General features: G+C 34.9%; 2 protein-coding genes and 1 pseudogene across 2 annotated transcripts in view; 1 reads left to right on the forward strand and 2 right to left on the reverse strand.

Annotated features, from left to right (window-relative positions):
- The window catches only part of LOC107647640 (wall-associated receptor kinase 5-like), a 7818-nt gene extending 7205 nt beyond the window's left edge, over positions 1 to 613 (reverse strand). The window contains exon 1 of the mRNA XM_021105704.1: positions 609 to 613. Within this exon, the coding sequence (XP_020961363.1) occupies positions 609 to 613 (5 nt within the window). The remainder of the gene's footprint in view (positions 1 to 608) is intronic.
- Positions 721 to 3295, reverse strand: LOC107647641 (annotated as a pseudogene).
- LOC107605360 (lactation elevated protein 1-like) lies at positions 7934 to 9893 on the forward strand. The gene is made up of 4 exons (XM_021105168.1): positions 7934 to 8165; positions 8389 to 8516; positions 9270 to 9411; positions 9528 to 9893. Exons 1-4 carry the CDS (start codon positions 8142 to 8144, stop codon positions 9657 to 9659), a joined length of 426 nt encoding a protein of 141 aa, XP_020960827.1. The 5' UTR covers positions 7934 to 8141; the 3' UTR covers positions 9660 to 9893.

The following is a 19948-nucleotide window of genomic DNA, read 5'->3' on the forward strand; positions in this document are numbered from 1 at the left end:
TCGTTTTATTTTTTTAATATCATGTCTATTATTTAAAAACAATAAAAATTAATTTGTTAATTTTGGTATATTAAGATTGTCTAGGGTTAAATTTAAGATAATTTAAAATAATAAGGTGCTAAATTATAAGTGTTTTACACGTGAATTAGGGGTAAGTACGATTTTGGTCCCTAAAGTTTAGTGCCAGAATCGAATTCGTCCCTTTTGTAATTTTGGATTTAAAATCGTCCTTAATGTTTTTTTCTGTATTAAAATCGTCTTTTTTAATAAAATTTTTTATTTTATTCCTAAACTACCCCTATTCCTATTTTAATAATAAAAATTATAAAATTAAAAAAAAAAGAAAACGCGTAAAAATGCGTTGGGGGTGGGAGAAGAAAAGGGCTGGTGGTGGTGGTGTTGGTGGTGCTGTTGGTGGAGGTTGTGGCGGTGGTGTTGGTGTTGGTGGAGGAGGTAATTGTGTTGGTAATGGTGAGGGTATTTTTGTCCAAAAAAAAAAAGACGATTTTAATACGAAAAAAAACGTTAAGGACGATTATAAATCCAAAATTAGAAGAGGGACGAATTCGATTCTGGCACTAAACTTTAGGGACCAAAATCGTACTTACCCCATTAAATAATGCACTATGCAGGAGTGGGTTGAAGATGCTAAATTTATAATAGTTTTATAGAGTAATATGAAATACTTTTAATAAAATAATTTAGTATATTAGTCAAACTTTAATGCATTATTATTCCTTCCAATTCCCCTGCCACTTCCTTCATGTATGGTCTCTCTTCCCCTTTGAGTTTCAAACACTTTGCAGTAACATTAGCAACTTCCACAATCTGCTGCTTGTTATCTTCATTCAAGATTCCAACTTGAAGAGCTTCAAACAAGCGATTCTCCTTCAGGCAAGGAAAGTAGATAGCAAGATTTTCCTTCCCTTCCGGCCTCTCAAATGAAAGAGCTTTCTGTCCTGTAAGAAGCTCTGCCAGCACAACGCCAAAGCTATACACATCGTTTTTCTCAGTGAGTTGGCTGGTTTGCATGAATTCTGGATCCAAATAACCAAAAGTTCCTTGCACCATTGTAGCCAATGCAACTTGATCCAGTGGAATGAATCTTGAAGTTCCAAAGTCAGAGACTTTGGCATCTAAGAAAATGTTGGCACTCTTAACATCTCTGTGGACAATTGGTATGGAAGCAGCTGAGTGAAGATACGATAAAGCTCCGGCTGCCTCTGCTGCAACTTTGAGACGATTTTTCCAATTGAAATTATTTCTCTTGTTTTCATTACGGATAAAATCGAAGACTATGCCATTGCTTACAAATTCATAGACAAGAAGAGGGACTTCTGTTTCTAAACAGCAACCCAAAAGCTTCACAATATTTCTACGGTTAATTTGAGACAAAATAATAACCTCATTGATGAATTGCTCAACTTGTTTAGGATTAACTGTTTTGGACTTCTTGATGGCAACATCTTTGTCATTCTCTAGAAGTTCTTTGTATACTGTGCCAAAACCTCCCCTGCCAACAACTAAGTTGTCATCGTAGTTGTTGGTGGCCTTCTTCAACTGTTCGGCAGTAAAAATTTTAGTTGTACGAGAGGACTCTTCTCTTGTAGAGAGTTGATGTAGCAAAATAAGACCACCGTTTTGCTTAAAAAACTTCTTTTAGTTTGGTGAGTTTTCTCTTTTGGTATCTGAGGTATAACAAACAAGTTCCCACGAAAACAGCTATGAATCTTGCACCTGCATGTAATGTTTTGTATACAATTACAATTCTTCAATAATTTTCCTTTTCAATATGTAATAATTAACTACGTTGTCTTATATTATCATATCATATTTTATCTTATCTTACAATGATATTACATGTATACTAAATATCTACCAATTAGATACCAACTGATCGATCCCGTAATCTTTCTAACTTGTAACTAAAATTGGATGTATACACAATTTTTTTGTATTATATTAATATCTCTAGCTTGCACAATAAATGTAACCGGTGAAAATGCTTACCAGTGACAATTTTTGGAAGCATATTTCTGTGAATTTTCTCATGGCAACCTCCTATAACTGATCCATTTCCTAATTGTCCGTTAGGACAAAAGCATGAATATGATCCAATTGAATTGAGACAGTTATCCCTACTTAGACATATATGAATATGCCTATCACATTCATTAATGTCTGCAGTAACAGAAAAAATAAATTGAAGTTGTCAAAGAAAAGATAACAAACTATATAAAAATAGATGAATGTTTAATAGAATTAGTTAATTACCTGTGCAAGCATGAAGGTATGGATTTCCTTCAAAACCTTGGTTGCATTGACACCGGTAACCATATCCGCTCTCTGCCTCCACACAAGTACTATTTCCCTTGCAAGCGTTGGTACCTCTGCTCAAAGATTCTTTACACGTCTTGTTTCCAACACTCCAATCAAAAACCACAGGTAATATCTGATATGGTAGATTCTCCAAGTGGTCCTTCGAAAACGAGTAGTAACCATTCTTGACGACAAAGGAATAGCTACAGTAGAGATAGGTTGCTACTTGAATTGTGACCATTGTCATTCCGGTAGGAATATCCACCATACAGCACCCATTGCCGGAACAATGTCCCTCATCCATACTCATGATATTATGACATTGAGTTACGCACACCACTATAGAACCGCTGGTGTTGCTGTAGATAGTAAGATAGCTGAAAGTACTGTAGCCAACAACTATGTACTTGATGTCTTTGTTTGAAATGATGAAAAAAAGACTATTTGTGATTCCGAAGGGAGGGGTAAGACCAACGGGATTACCGAGGCGACTATCATAACAAATTTGGATGGCAGAAATCAATATATCTATTTGACCTTGGGAGACGTTTATGGCTATGACTGACTTATTGTCCCATATTAAATTGGAAATAGTACTGTTGCAAGTAAGTTCAAAGGATTCTTCTAAGAAATAGGTAGCACCGGTAGATGAATTTTCTATGCCAAATGGATATGGAATTTGAATACCATAACACTCACTTTGGAATCTACTAAGAGATATTTGATTACTAGCTACTACTGCTTGTACAAGAACTAATATAACAGAAAAAAATAACATGTCCATTCCGTGAGAGAAAGTGAGAACAGAGAAAAAGTAGACAAAAGGTGTGAGCAAGAGAGAGTTGTGAGCGAGAGAGAGTTTGAGTGAAATGTAGTTTGAGAGAGTTTGAGCGAAATGCAGTTTGAGAGAGTTTGAGCGAAATGCTCCTGAAGGAGTATATATATATTCGGAATTGTAAACATTCATTGCATCCATGGGTGGTTCTATGTAATAAGGATTCAATTCAAATTTCTCTTATTTCATTTATTATTGGCAAACATGAACTTTTTTCTTGTTCTTCGTTTTTCCATTTCTAAGGGGAATATATCATTTTTCACTAGTTGTCAAAACTATTTCAGTCTTGCATTGCCATGAAAACTCTACCCCGTGTAATGGCTGCAAATCAAATATTCTGTTTTTAGGATTTTTTCCAAAAATACGTTGCTTGAATGATAGAAGGTGGGTTAAAAAAGAAAATAGAACGTGGGATAGAGAGCGACAGATAGAACGAGTTTAGAGTAAGGATAAAGGAGTTAGCAGAGTTTATCATGGATTAACATAGGATGTGTCCACCTACACATTTATGTATACAGATGCAAGAATGTATTGACATGTGGCAAGATGATGATTGCAGGGAACAAGCTTGATAGAACTCTATAATCTTGTTTGCCTTGGTAGTGGAAGGAGGAGCCTACTAATGGAATAAGAAGCCAATGTTACAGATTCCCAGCTGGATTTAGGGAGGTGGGCTGGGCCGTTGTTTTAGTTTTTTGTTTTCCTGATTGCCCGTTAGGACAAAAGCATGAATAGAATCCAATTGAATTGAGCCAGTTATCCTTACTTAGACATGTATGAATCTGCCTATCACATTCATTAATGTCTGCAGTAACAGAGAAAACAAATTGAAGTTGTCAAAGAAAAGTTAACAAACTATATAAAAATAGATGAATGTTTAATAGAATTAGTTAATTACCTGTGCAAGCATGAAGGTATGGATTTCCTTCAAAACCTTGGTTGCATTGACACCGGTAACCATATCCACTCTCTGTCTCCACACAAGTACTATTTCCCTTGCAAGCGTTGGTACCTCTGCTCAAAGATTCTTTACACGTCTTGTTTCCAACACTCCAATAAAAAACCACAGGTAACATCTAATATGGTAGATTCTCCAAGTGGTCCTTCGAAAACGAGTAGTAACCATTCTTGATGACAAAGGAATAGCTACAGTAGAGATAGGTTGCTACTTGAATTGTGGTCGTTGTTATTCCGGTAGGAATATCCACCTTACAGCACCCGTTGCCGGAACAATGTCCCTCATCCATACTCATGTTATTATGACATTGTGTTACGCACCCCACTATAAAATCGCTGGTGTTGCTGTAGATAGTAAGATAGCCAAAAATACTGCAGCCAACAACTATGTACTTGTTGTCTTTGTTTGATATGATGAAAGAAAGACTATTTGTGATTCCGAAGGGAGGGGTAGGACTAACGGGATTACCAAGGCGACTATCATAACAAACTTAGATGGCGGAAATCAATATATCTACTTGACCTTGGGAGACGTTTATGGCTATGACCGGCTTATTGTCCCATATTAAACTGGAAATAGTACTGTTGCAAGTAAGTTCAAAGGATTCTTCAAAGAAATAGGTAACACCGGTAGATGAATTTTCTATGCCAAATGGATATGGAATTTGAATACCATAACACTCACTTTGGCATCCACTAAGAAATATTTGATTACTAGCTACTACTGCTTGTACTAGAACTAATATAACAGTAAAAAATAACATGTCCATTCCATAAAAGAAAGTGAGAACAGAGAAAAAGTAGATAAAAGGTGTGAGCAAGAGAGAATTGTGAGCGAGAGAGAGTTTGAGTGAGATAAAGTTTGAGAGAGTTTGAGTGAAATGCTCCTGATAGGAGTATATATATATATTCAGAATTGCAAACATTCATTACATCCATGGGTGGTTCTATGTAATAAGGATTCAATTCAAATTTCTCTTATTTTATTTATTATTGGAAAACATGAACTTTTTTCTTGTTCTTCGTTTTTCCATTTCTAAGGGGAATACGTCATTTTTTACTATTTGTCAAGCTACTTCAGTCTTGCATTACCAAGAAAACTCTATCGCGTGTAATGGCTGCAAATCAAATATTCTGTTTTTAGGATTTTTTCCAAAAATACATTGCTTGAATGATAGAAGGTGGGTTAAAGAAGAAAATAGAACGTGGGATAGAGAGCGACAGATAGAACGAGTTTAGAGTAAGGATAAAGGAGTTAGCAGAGTTTATCATGGATTAACATAGGATGTGTCCACCTACACGTTTATGTATACAGATGCAAGGATGTATTGACATGTGGCAAGATGATGGTTGTAGGGAACAAGCTTGACAGAGCTCTATAATCTTGTTTGCCTTGGTAGTGGAAGGGGGAGCCTACTAATGGAATAAGAAGCCAATGTTACAGATTACTAACTGGATTTAGGTAGGTGAGTTGGGCGGTTGTTTTAGTTTTTTGTTTTCCTGATTGCCCGTTAGGACAAAAGCATGAATAGGATCCAATTGAATTGAGACAGTTATCCTTACTTAGACATGTATGAATCTGCCTATCACATTCATTAATGTCTGCAGTAACAGAGAAAACAAATTGAAGTTGTCAAACAAAAGATAACAAACTATATAAAAATAGATGAATGTTTAATAGAATTAGTTAATTACCTGTGCAAGCATGAAGGTATGGATTTCCTTCAAAACCTTGGTTGCGTTGACACCAGTAACCATATCCGCTCTCTTCCTCCACACAAGTACTATTTCCCTTGCAAGCGTTGGTACCTCTGCTCAGATTCTTTATACGTCTTGTTTCCAACACTCCAATCAAAAACCACAGGTAACATCTGATATGGTAGATTCTCCAAGTGGTCCTTCAAAAACGAGTAGTAACCATTCTTGACGACAAAAGAATAGCTACAGTAGAGATAGGTTGCTACTTGAATTGTGGCCGTTGTTTTTCCGGTAGGAATATCCACCTTACAGCACCCGTTGCCGAAACAATGTCCCTCATCCATACTCATGTTATTATGACATTGTGTTACACACTCCACTATAGAACCGCTGGTGTTGCTGTAGATAGTAAGATAGCCGAAAGTACTGCAGCCAACAACTATGTACTTGTTGTCTTTGTTTGAAATGATGAAAGAAAGACTATTTGTGATTCCGAAGGGAGGGGTAAGACTAACGGGATTATCAAGGCGACTATCATAACAAACTTAGATGGCAAAAATCAATATATCTACTTGACCTTGGGAGACGTTTATGGCTATGACTGGCTTATTGTCCCATATTAAATTGGAAATAGCGCTGTTGCAAGTAAGTCCAAAGGATTCTTCTAAGAAATAGGTAGCACCGGTAGATGAATTTCCTATGCCAAATGGATATGGAATTTGAATACCATAACACTTACTTTGGCATCTACTAAGAGATATTTGATTACTAGCTACTACTGCTTGTACAAGAACTAATATAACAGTAAAGAATAACATGTCCATTCCGTGAGAGAAAGTGAGAACAGAGAAAAAGTAGACAAAAGGTGTGAGAAAGAGAGAGTTGTGAGCGAGAGAAAGTTTGAGTGAAATGCAGTTTAAGAGAGCTTAAGTGAAATGCTCCTGATCGCTCTCTTCCTCCACTCAAGTACTTTTTCCCTTGCAAGCGTTGGTACCTCTGCTCAAAGATTCTTTACACGTCTTGTTTTCAACACTCCAATCAAAAACCACAGGTAACATCTGATATGGTAGATTCTCCAAGTGGTCCTTCAAATCGGTGATTTATTTTTTTTCCTTAATAATCATCACCACTATTTGTCTCTTTTTTCACCAAAGAAAAAATTGTCTTGATTTATTTTTTTTGGGTAATTTTCTTAAATAAATAAAATGAAAATAAATTTTACCTGATAAAAACATAGAAAACCCTAGAAAATCCTAGAAAAACCCTAGAAAACACTAAAAAAACCCTAGAAAAATCCTAAAAAATCCTAGAAAACACAAAAAAATCTTAGAAAACCCTAGAAAACCTTAAAAAACCCTAGAAAACACTAAAAAATCCTAGAAAAACCTAGTAAACACCAAAAAATCCTAGAAAATACTAGAAAACCCTAGAAAGTCCTAGAAAAAACCTAGAAAATCGTAGAAAATCCAAAAAAAACCTTAAAAACTCTAAAAAATCTTAGAGAATCCTAGAAAACCTTAGAAAACAAAAAAAACCCAAGAAAATCTTAAAAAATTCTCGAAAACTCTAGAAAACTCTTGGAAACCCTAAAAAACCTTAGAAAATCCTATAAAACATAGAAAACCCTATAAAAATATTAGAAAAACCTAGAAAACACTAAAAAAATTTTAGAACACACCAAAAAACCATAGAAAATACTAGAAAATCCTAGAAAATTCTAGAAAAATACTAGAAAATACCTAGAAAATCCTAGAAACCCTTAAAAAACCCTAGAAAACACTAAAAAATCCTAGAAAACCCTAGAAAATACCAAAAAATCATAGAAAACCCTAGAAAATACCAAAAAACCCTAGAAAACACTAGAAAACCCTAGAAAGTCCTAGAAAAATCCTAGAAAATCCTAGAAAATCTAAGAAAACTTTAAAAAATCTTAAAAAATCCTAGAAAATACTAGAATATCCTAGGAAACAAAAAAAACACAAGAAAATCCTTAAAAAACTCTAGAAAATACTAAAAATCCCTTGAAAGCCCTTGAAAACCCTAGAAAACCCTAGAAAATCATAGAAAACCCTAGAAAAATCCTTGAAAACACTAAAAAACTCTAGAAAATTGAAAAAGGGTAAGAATAGTACAATATCATGCTTTGTTGTTGTTCCTTAATCCCCATTCTTACGATGTAACTTGCTTTCAAGTTTTATTCTAGTGTTTGTGCATATACGACAACTTGCTTACTCTCTCTCTCTCTCTCTCTCTCGGCTTTCAGTTGGGTGCAGCTGACTATATTGCAGTTGCTGAAAGCTATCACACTGTTTTCATATCTGATATTCCAGTGATGAGTATGCGCATCCGTGACAAGGTATTGTTACTGAAAGGTTGAGTTGACCTCAACTGTATTGATAATTGCCTTATTTTACTATGAAGGGAAATTTTAGGTTATGAAACTCATATTCTCTCACTCTGTATCTGCATTGTTTCATAGAATATTCCTAAATAACAGCCATTGCATTGAATTTGTACAATTGTTTCTGCATAGTCCTGTCTTGTTTTGATTATTATGTTGTATATATTTTACTTTTCAGGCAAGGAGATTTATAACCCTAATTGACGAGTTGTACAATCATCATTGCTGCCTTTGTTGCTTGGCATCCTCCTCAATTGATGAATTATTTCAAGGAACTGAGGATGGCACACTTTTTGACTTGGAGAGGTAACCTTGTTGATTTCTGTTATTTATGTTGTGCAGAAAGAACTTTCAGATTAAAAAGTATGAATCCTTTAGAGGAGCTCTAACCTGGTAATTGATTCTTATGCTTGTAGTCTTAAATTTTCTTCTGATGCCATGTAGCTGGGAACAGATGGCTCAGATTATAAACATTTTTCATTGAATTCCCAAATCTAGGTATTTTCATGAATTGCAATTTCTCTGGTGTTGGGGGGGACTTGTTTATAAAGAAATTGTGAAACATTTATCATATGTATTTATTTCCTAGAATGATCCTGTAAAATTGTTTTCAAAATCCCGAAAGTGTGCTGCAAGTCTATGTTGACTGATTTACAAACCGCGTTACAATTGCTAAAATGTGGCATACATAATATGTGAGGCGAGGCAATAAGGAATTTTAGTCATAATTTCACCAATCTCTATTGTTAGCAAATGCAGTATTTGTACTGATAGGTTCCAAAAGTGATGTTTTATTGATTTAGTTAAAAAGTTGGAGGCCCTAAATACCCTGTATCTGAAATCTGAATTTTTTAGTTCTCAGGTTTCTATCAAACTTGGGATAGAAGGCACATAAATTTGATAAATAGCTACTGATTTATGTATATCCTATTATTAGAATTTTCTCAGTAGTGTATAAACTAGTGCTTATATAAGGCTTATCAACTCTGTTGGTGGTGGTATTCTAGTGATCAAGGTTGCATTGCTAACTGAACCTCCACAATCTCGTCTTGGTTTCAGTTTCCAGTTTGAAACAGAGACCGAAAATGCTAAACTTCGCCGTGATGTCTTAGCAGAAGGCAATGTGGGCTCAGGAGGTACTCCTGTTGGTATCACATCCATATTATCCGGTCAAGAAGAGATATTTGCTTTTCATAGAGCTGTAAGTATGACCTCCCAGCTTTTAGTTTCAATGGAAGCAAGAACACTGCTGATTATGTTTTTTAACCTTTTGAAAGAACATCATTAACATTGGCTCTTTCTTGGAATGCTTGGTAGGTTTCGCGCCTTGTAGAAATGCAAACGCCATTGTACTTGGATGGAGTTCGCGATGTGCACCCTTATTTTCAGAGGCAACCTAGGAGATCTCAAAAATCTAGTGGCAGCTTACTCTCTGAGGCATCAATCTGAAAATAAGATTTTCATTCTATTTGTACCAAAATAACTGTTTTCCAACGGCCTAAACTCTGCTTGTTATTCCAAACAAGCAAAAGTAGGTGAGTGATCTAGTTAGTGTGATAATAATGTTCATTCTTTATTCCTTACAGCTATAGGTTCTAAATAATGCAGCAATGTATATGATAAATATGTACTTTGAAAAGTCCAAAATGTGCAAGTAATGCTGAAGGATATTGAATATCATCCTCATAATTGTTGTTTGATACTTTCATTCATCAAGTTTAACAGTAGTTCCTGATACTTTTTCATTGTCAGTGTTATGTGTTGTGCAGTTTTTTTTTTCTCTCTTTTATGGATATGCACGCTACCTTTAACAGAGTTACCCATGGTTGAAAAAAGCTAAAAAATCGATGGTCTTATTTTTTGCTAGTTAAATCGAAGGGGTTTTCCATTTCTATTTATTATCTTTTTGGGGTCTGAAACATGAATTTGGATCTTCTAAATTTTAAATTTATACTTTAGAGGGTAAAGTGTGATCTTCTACCCTTGAATGATTTCTTTCTCATATTTATTCTTAGTCCACCTATAAAATAAATGGTGAGAGATCACACTTTACTCTCTAAAGTGAAATTATTTATCTTGTTTTCATTACGGATAAAATCGAAGACTATGCCATTGCTTACAAATTCATAGACAAGAAGAGGGACTTCTGTTTCTAAACAGCAACCCAAAAGCTTCACAATATTTCTACGGTTAATTTGAGACAAAATAATAACCTCATTGATGAATTGCTCAACTTGTTTAGGATTAACTGTTTTGGACTTCTTGATGGCAACATCTTTGTCATTCTCTAGAAGTCCTTTGTATACTGTGCCAAAACCTCTCCTGCCAACAACTAAGTTGTCATCGTAGTTGTTGGTGGCCTTCTTCAACTGTTCGGCAGTAAAAATTTTAGTTGTACGAGAGGACTCTTCTCTTGTAGAGAGTTGATGTAGCAAAATAAGACCACCGTTTTGCTTAAAAAACTTCTCTTTTAGTTGGTGAGTTTTCCCTTTTGGTATCTGAGGTATAACAAACAAGTTCCCACGAAAACAGCTATGAATACTGCACCTGCATGTAATGTTTTGTATACAATTACAATTCTTCAATAATTTTCCTTTTCAAAATGTAATAGTTAACTATGTTGTCTAATATTATCATATCATATTTTATCTTATCTTACAATGATATTACATGTATACTAAATATCTACCAATTAGATACCAACTGATCGATCCCGTAATCTTTCTAACTTGTAACTAAAATTGGATGTATACACAATTTTTTTGTATTATATTAATATCTCTAGCTTGCACAATAAATGTAACCGGTGAAATGCTTACCAATGACAATTTTTGGAAGCATATTTCTGTGAATTTTCTCATGGCAACCTCCTATAACGGATCCATTTCCTGATTGTCCGTTAGGACAAAAGCATGAATATGATCCAATTGAATTGAGACAGTTATCCTTACTTAGACATATATGAATATGCCTATCACATTCATTAATGTCTGCAGTAACAGAAAAAATAAATTGAAGTTGTCAAAGAAAAGATAACAAACTATATAAAAATAGATGAATGTTTAATAGAATTAGTTAATTACCTGAGCAAGCATGAAGGTATGGATTTCCTTCAAAACCTTGGTTGCATTGACACCGGTAACCATATCCGCTCTCTGCCTCCACACAAGTACTATTTCCCTTGCAAGCGTTGGTACCTCTGCTCAAAGATTCTTTACACGTCTTGTTTCCAACACTCCAATCAAAAACCACAGGTAATATCTGATATGGTAGATTCTCCAAGTGGTCCTTCGAAAACGAGTAGTAACCATTCTTGACGACAAAGGAATAGCTACAGTAGAGATAGGTTGCTACTTGAATTGTGACCGTTGTCATTCCGGTAGGAATATCCACCATACAGCACCCATTGCCGGAACAATGTCCCTCATCCATACTCATGATATTATGACATTGTGTTACGCACACCACTATAGAACCGCTGGTGTTGCTGAAGATTGTAAGATAGCTGAAAGTACTGTAGCCAACAACTATGTACTTGTTGTCTTTGTTTGAAATGATGAAAAAAAGACTATTTGTGATTCCGAAGGGAGGGGTAAGACCAACGAGATTACCGAGGCGACTATCATAACAAACTTGGATGGCAGAAATCAATATATCTATTTGACCTTGGGAGACGTTTATGGCTATGACTGACTTATTGTCCCATATTAAATTGGAAATAGTACTGTTGCAAGTAAGTTCAAAGGATTCTTCTAAGAAATAGGTAGCACCGGTAAATGAATTTCCTATGCCAAATGGATATGGAATTTGAATACCATAACACTCACTTTGGAATCTACTAAGAGATATTTGATTACTAGTTACTACTGCTTGTACAAGAACTAATATAACAATAAAAAATAACATGTCCATTCCGTGAGAGAAAGTGAGAACAGAGAAAAAGTAGACAAAAGGTGTGAGCAAGAGAGAGTTGTGAGCGAGAGAGAGTTTGAGTGAAATGCAGTTTGAGAGAGTTTGAGCGAAATGCTCCTGATAGGAGTTTATATATATTCGAAATTGTAAAAGTTCATTGCATCCATGCGTGGTTCTATGTAATAAGGATTCAATTCAAATTTCTCTTATTTCATTTATTATTGGCAAACATGAACTTTTTTCTTGTTCTTCGTTTTTCCATTTCTAAGGGAAATACATCATTTTTCACTAGTTGTCAAAGCTACTTCAGTCTTGCATTGCCATGAAAACTCTACCCCGTGTAATGGCTGCAAATCAAATATTATGTTTTTAGGATTTTTCCCAAAAATACGTTGCTTGAATGATAGAAGGTGGGTTAAAGAAGAAAATAGAACGTGGGATAGAGAGCGACATATAGAACGAGTTTAGAGTAAGGATAAAGGAGTTAGCAGAGTTTATCATGGATTAACATAGGATGTGTCCACCTACACATTTATGTATACAGATGCAAGGATGTATTGACATGTGGCAAGATGATGGTTGCAGGGAACAAGCTTGGCAGAGCTCTATAATCTTGTTTGCCTTGGTAGTGAAAGGAGGAGCCTGCTAATGGAATAAGAAGCCAATGTTACAGATCCCCAACTGGATTTAGGGAGGTGGGCTGGGCCGTTGTTTTAGTTTTTAGTTTTTCTGATTGCCCGTTAGGACAAAAGCATGAATAGGATCCAATTGAATTGAGACAGTTATCCTTACTTAGACATGTATGAATCTGCCTATCACATTCATTAATGTTTGCAGTAACAAAGAAAACAAATTAAAGTTGTCAAAGAAAAGTTAACAAACTATATAAAAATAGATGAATGTTTAATAGAATTAGTTAATTACCTGTGCAAGCATGAAGGTATGGATTTCTTTCAAAACCTTGGTTGCATTGACACCGGTAACCATATCCACTCTCTGTCTCCACACAAGTACTATTTCCCTTGCAAGCGTTGGTACCTCTGCTCAAAGATTCTTTACACGTCTTGTTTCCAACACTCTAATCAAAAACCACATGTAACATCTGATATGGTAGATTCTCCAAGTGGTCCTTCGAAAACGAGTAGTAACCATTCTTGACGACAAAAGAATAGCTACAGTAGAGATAGGTTGCTACTTGAATTGTGGCCGTTGTTATTCCGGTAGGAATATCCACATTACAGCACCCGTTGCCGGAACAATGTCCCTCATCCATACTCATGTTATTATGACATTGTGTTACGCACCCCACTATAGAACCGCTGGTGTTGCTGTAGATAGTAAGATAGCCGAAAATACTGCAGCCAACAACTATGTACTTGTTGTCTTTGTTTGAAATGATGAAAGAAAGACTATTTGTGATTCCGAAGGGAGGGGTAGGACTAACGGGATTACCAAGGCGACTATCATAACAAACTTAGATGGCAGAAATCAATATATCTACTTGACCTTAGGAGACGCTTATGGCTATGACTGGCTTATTATCCCATATTAAACTGGAAATAGTACTGTTGCAAGTAAGTTCAAAGGATTCTTCAAAGAAATAGGTAGCACTAGTAGATGAATTTCCTATGCCAAATGGATATGGAATTTGAATATCATAACACTCACTTTGGCATCCACTAAGAGATATTTGATTACTAGCTACTACTGCTTGTACTAGAACTAATATAACAGTAAAAAATAACATGTCCATTCCGTGAGAGAAAGTGAGAACAGAGAAAAAGTATACAAAAGGTGTGAGCAAGAGAGAGTTGTGAGCGAGAGAGAGTTTGAGTGAGATGCAGTTTGAGAGAGTTTGAGTGAAATGCTCCTGATAGGAGGATATATATATATTCGGAATTGTAAACATTCATTGCATCCATGGGTGGTTCTATGTAATAAGGATTCAATTCAAATTTCTCTTATTTCATTTATTATTGGCAAACATGAACTTTTTTCTTGTTCTTCGTTTTTCCATTTCTAAGGGGAATACATCATTTTTCACTATTTGTCAAGCTACTTCAGTCTTGCATTGCCAAGAAAACTCCACCGCGTGTAATAGCTGCAAATCAAATATTCTGTTTTTAGGATTTTTCCCAAAAATATGTTGCTTGAATGATAGAAGGTGGGTTAAAGAAGAAAATAGAACGTGGGATAGAGAGCGACAGATAGAACGAGTTTAGAGTAAGGATAAAGGAGTTAGCAGAGTTTATCATGGATTAACATAGGATGTGCCCACCTACACGTTTATGTATACAGATGCAAGGATGTATTGACATGTGGCAAGATGATGGTTGCAGGGAACAAGCTTGACAGAGCTCTATAATCTTGTTTGCCTTGGTAGTGGAAGGGAGAGCCTGCTAATGGAATAAGAAGCCAATGTTACATATTACCAACTGGATTTAGGTAGGTGAGCTGGGCCATTGTTTTAGTTTTTTGTTTTCCTGATTGCCCGTTAGGACAAAAGCATGAATAGGATCCAATTGAATTGAAACAGTTATCCTTACTTAGACATGTATAAATCTGTCAATCTCATTCATTAATGTCTTTAGTAACATAGAAAACAAATTGAAGTTGTTAAAGAAAAGATAACAAACTATATAAAAATAGATGAATGTTTAATAGAATTAGTTAATTACGTGTGCAAGCATGAATGTATGGATTTTCTTCAAAACCTTGGTTGCATTGACACCGGTAACCATATCCGCTCCCTGCCTCCACACAAGTACTATTTCCCTTGCAAGCGTTGGTAACTCTGCTCAAAGATTCTTTACACGTCTTGTTTCCAACACTCCAATCAAAAACCACAGGTAACATCTGATATAGTAGATTCTCCAAGTGGTCCTTCGAAAACGAGTAGTAACCATTCTTGACGACAAAGGAATAGCTACAGTAGAGATAGGTTGCTACTTGAATTGTGGCCGTTGTTATTCTGGTAGGAATATCCACCTTACAGCACCCGTCGCCGGAACAATGTCCCTCATCCATACTCATGTTATTATGACATTGTGTTACACACCCCACTATAGAACCGCTGGTGTTGCTGTAGATAGTAAGATAGCCGAAAGTACTGCAGCCAACAACTATGTACTTGTTGTCTTTGTTTGAAATGATGAAAGAAAGACTATTTGTGATTCCGAGGGAGGGGTAAGACTAACGGGATTATCAAGGCGACTATCATAACAAACTTAGATGGCAAAAATCAATATATCTACTTGACCTTGGGAGACGTTTATGGCTATGACTGGCTTATTGTCCCATATTAAATTGGAAATAGCGCTGTTGCAAGTAAGTCCAAAGGATTCTTCTAAAAAATAGGTAGCACCGGTAGATGAATTTCCTATGCCAAATGGATATGGAATTTGAATACTATAACACTTACTTTGGCATCTACTAAGAGATATTTGATTACTAGCTACTACTGCTTGTACAAGAACTAATATAACAGTAAAGAATAACATGTCCATTCCGTGAGAGAAAGTGAGAACAAAGAAAAAGTAGACAAAAGGTGTGAGAAAGAGAGAGTTGTGAGCGAGAGAAAGTTTGAGTGAAATGCAGTTTAAGAGAGCTTAAGTGAAATGCTCCTGATATGAGTATATATATATATATATATTCGGAATTATAAACATTCATTGCATCCATGGGTAGTTCTATGTAATAAGGATTCAATTCAAATTTCTCTTATTTCATTTATTATTGGCAAACATGAACTTTTTTCTTGTTCTTCGTTTTTTCATTTCTAAGGGGAATACATCATTTTCACTATTTATCAAAGCTACTTCAGTCTTGCTTTGCCAAGAAAACTCTACCGCGTGTAATGGCTGCAAATCAACTATTCTGTTTTTAGGATTTTCCCCAAAAATACGTTGCTTGAATGATAGAAGGTGGGTTAAAGAAGAAAATATAACGTGGGATAGAGAGCGACAGATAGAACGAGTTTAGAGTAACGATAAAGGAGTTAGCAGAGTTTATCATGGATTAACATAGGATGTGTCCACCTACACGTTTATGTATACAGATGCAAGGATGTATTGACATGTGGCAAGATGATGGTTGCAGGGAATAAGCTTGACAGAGCTCTATAATCTTGTTTGCCTTGGTAGTGGAAGGGGGAGCCTGCTAATGGAATAAGAAGCCAATGTTACAGATCCCCAACTGGATTTAGGGAGGTGGGCTGGGCCGTTGTTTTAGTTTTTTATTTTTCTGATTGCCCGTTAGGACAAAAGCATGAATAGGATTCAATTGAATTGAATTGAGACAGTTATCCTTACTTAGACATGTATGAATCTGCCTATCACATTCATTAATGTCTGCAGTAACAGAGAAAACAAATTGAAGTTGTCAAAGAAAAGTTAACAAACTATATAAAAATAGATGAATGTTTAATAGAATTAGTTAATTACCTGTGCAAGCATGAAGGTATGGATTTTCTTTAAAACCTTGGTTGCATTGACACCGGTAACCATATCCGTTCTCTTCCTCCACTCAAATACTTTTTCCCTTGCAAGCGTTGGTACCTCTGCTCAAAGATTCTTTACATGTCTTATTTTCAACACTCCAATCAAAAACCACAGGTAACATCTGATATGGTAGATTCTCCAAGTGGTCCTTCAAATCGGTGATTTATTTTTTTTCCTTAATAATCATCACCACTATTTGTCTCTTTTTTTACCAAAGAAAAAATTGTCTTGATTTATTTTTTTTGGGTAATTTTCTTAAATAAATAAAATGAAGATAAATTTTACCTAATAAAAACGTAGAAAACCCTAGAAAACCCTAGAAAAACCCTAGAAAACACTAAAAAAAACCCTAGAAAAATCCTAGAAAATCCTAGAAAACACCAAAAAATCTTAGAAAACCCGAGAAAATCCTAAAAAATCTTAAAAAACCCTAGAAAACACTAAAGAATCCTAGAAAAACCTAGTAAATACCAAAAAATCCTAGAAAATACTAGAAAACCCTAGAAAGTCCTAGAAAAATCCTAGAAAATCCTAGAAAATCCAAGAAAACCTTAAAAACCCTAAAAAATCTGAGAGAATCCTAGAAAACCTTAGAAAACCAAAAAAACCCAAGAAAATCTTAAAAAATTCTCGAAAACTTTAGAAAACCCTAAAAAACCTTAGAAAACCCTATAAAATATAGAAAACCCTATAAAAACATTAGAAAAACCTAGAAAACACTAAAAAAATTTTAGAACACGCCAAAAAATCATAGAAAATAGTAGAAAACCCTAGAAAATTCTAGAAAAATACTAGAAAATACCTAGAAAATCCTAGAAATCCTTAAAAAACCCTAGAAAACACTAAAAAACCCTAGAAAACACCAAAAAATCCTAGAAAATCCTAGAAAACACTAAAAAACCCTAGAAAACACTAGAATACCCTAGAAAGTCCTAGAAAAATCCTAGAAAATCCTAGAAAATCTAAGAAAACTTTAAAAAATCCTAAAAAATCCTAGAAAATACTAGAATATCCTAGAAAACAAAAAAAACCCAAGAAAATCCTTAAAAAACTCTAGAAAATACTAAAAATCCCTTGAAAGCCCTTGAAAACCCTAGAAAATCCTAGAAAATCATAGAAAACCCTAGAAAAATCCTTGAAAACACTAAAAAACTCTAGAAAATTGAAAAAGGGTAGGAATAGTACAATATCATGCTTTGTTGTTGTTCCTTAATCCCCATTCTTACGATGTAACTTGCTTTCAAGTTTTTTTCTAGTGTTTGTGCAAATGCAATATTTGTACTGATAGATTCCAAAAGTGATGTTTTATTGATTTAGTTAAAAAGTTGGAGGCCCTAAATACCCTGTATCTGAAATCTGAATTTTTTAGTTCTCAGGTTTCTATCAAATTTGGGATAGAAGGCACATAAATTTGATAAATAGCTACTGATTTATGTATATCCTATTATTAGAATTTTCTCAGTAGTGTATAAACTAGTGCTTGTATAAGCCTTATCAACTCTGTTGGTGGTGGTATTATAGTTATCTTAATTAAATGTTGCATTGCTAACTGAACCTCCGCCATCTCGTCTTGGTTTCAGTTTCTAGTTTGAAACAGAGACCGAAGGTGCTAAACTTCGCCGTGATGTCTTAGCAGAAGGCAATGTGGGCTCAGGAGGTACTCCTGTTGGTATCACATCCATATTATCCGGTCAAGAAGAGATGTTTTCAACAGCCTAAACTCTGTTTGTTATTCCAAACAAGCAAAAGTAGGTGAGTGATCTAGTTAGTGTGATAATAATGTTCATTCTTTATTCCTTACAGCTATAGGTTCTAAATAATGCAGCAATGTATATGATAAATATGTACTTTGAAAAGTCCAAAATGTGCAAGTAATGCTGAAGGATATTGAATATTATCCTCATAATTGTTGTTTGATACTTTCATTCATCAAGTTTAACAGTAGTTCCTGATACTTTTTCATTGTCAGTGTTATGTGTTGTCCAGATTTTTTTATCTCTCTTTTATGGATATGCACGCTACCTTTTACAGAGTTACCCATGGTTGAAAAAAGCTAAAAAATCGATGGTCTTATTTTTTGCTAGTTAAATCGAAGGGGTTTTCCATTTTTATTTATTATCTTTTTGGGGTCTGAAACATGAATTTGGATCTTCTAAATTTTAAATTTGTACTTTAGAGGGTAAAGTGTGATCTTCTACCCTTGAATGATTTCTTTCTCATATTTATTCTTAGTCCACCTATAAAATAAATGGTGAGAGATCACACTTTACTCTCTAAAGTGAAATTCAAACTTTAGAGAATCCAAATCCCTGAAACATTGATGGTTTATAAGTAACTTTTTTTGAGTCTGAATTTGAATAACTCAACTGTTATCTTTGATCACAAGGAATAGCCCAACAAAATGGAAGAGTGACAAAGCAAATTAGTTTCGGTGCGAAATATGTCTAAATATAATATTTTACACATTCTCCCGAATGGGATTCACAATTAGGACGCTTTTTAATTTTAATATTGGGACTTTAATGGTGTTTTTCACCGTTATTGCCGGTGTGTGTTATCCACGGGTGTGGACGGTTCGTGACGGCGTGGAAGACAAATCGGAGGCTCAGATTTGAGTTTTGGGAGAAAAATCAAACGGTCAGATTTAAATTGAAGAGATCCAACAGTTATGATAGGCTGCGTTTGTTTCTGAGAACAAGACAGGACAAAACACTGAGAACAGAACAAGATAAGACATTGATGGACAGAGACACAAAATTTTGTGTTCTTGTATTCTGTTTGGTGATAAATTAGAACAAATTATAAAAATCTAATTTATTCTTATTTTTTTCCATTCAAAAAATTTGAGATAAAAAATATAATTATGAAAAATTAATAAGAATAATAAAAGAAAAAATAAAAAATAAGTTGTGTCCCTTGTTAATGTCTCCGTGTCCTTCCTGTCAGGGTGGACACAAAATACACTAATTCAGTGTCTCTGAACACATTATCTCTATCTATGTCTTTTTTGTCAAACATGATTTTGTGTCTCTGTATCCATGTCCCAATGTCCTATCTCTATAAATAAATGCAGCCATAGAGATTATAAAATTTGAGCCTCAGATTTGAGACTCTTAAAATCTAACGACCAAGAAAAAAATGAAACTAATCTAACGGTGAGGAGTGGACCGCAAATCTGAGCGTCAGATTTGTGGCCACCCCCACCTATCAACATTACTTTCTTCGATTCCTTTTCTGCAACACTTCTATTTACTCTCATCATTCATCTCCTACCCATCCAAAAAATTAATCATAATGCCAAAAAAAAAAAATAAAAGAAGTTGATTA

The sequence above is a fragment of the Arachis ipaensis genome, chromosome B06 (assembly GCF_000816755.2).
Source record: "Arachis ipaensis cultivar K30076 chromosome B06, Araip1.1, whole genome shotgun sequence".
In the NCBI taxonomy this organism is placed as follows: domain Eukaryota; kingdom Viridiplantae; phylum Streptophyta; class Magnoliopsida; order Fabales; family Fabaceae; genus Arachis; species Arachis ipaensis.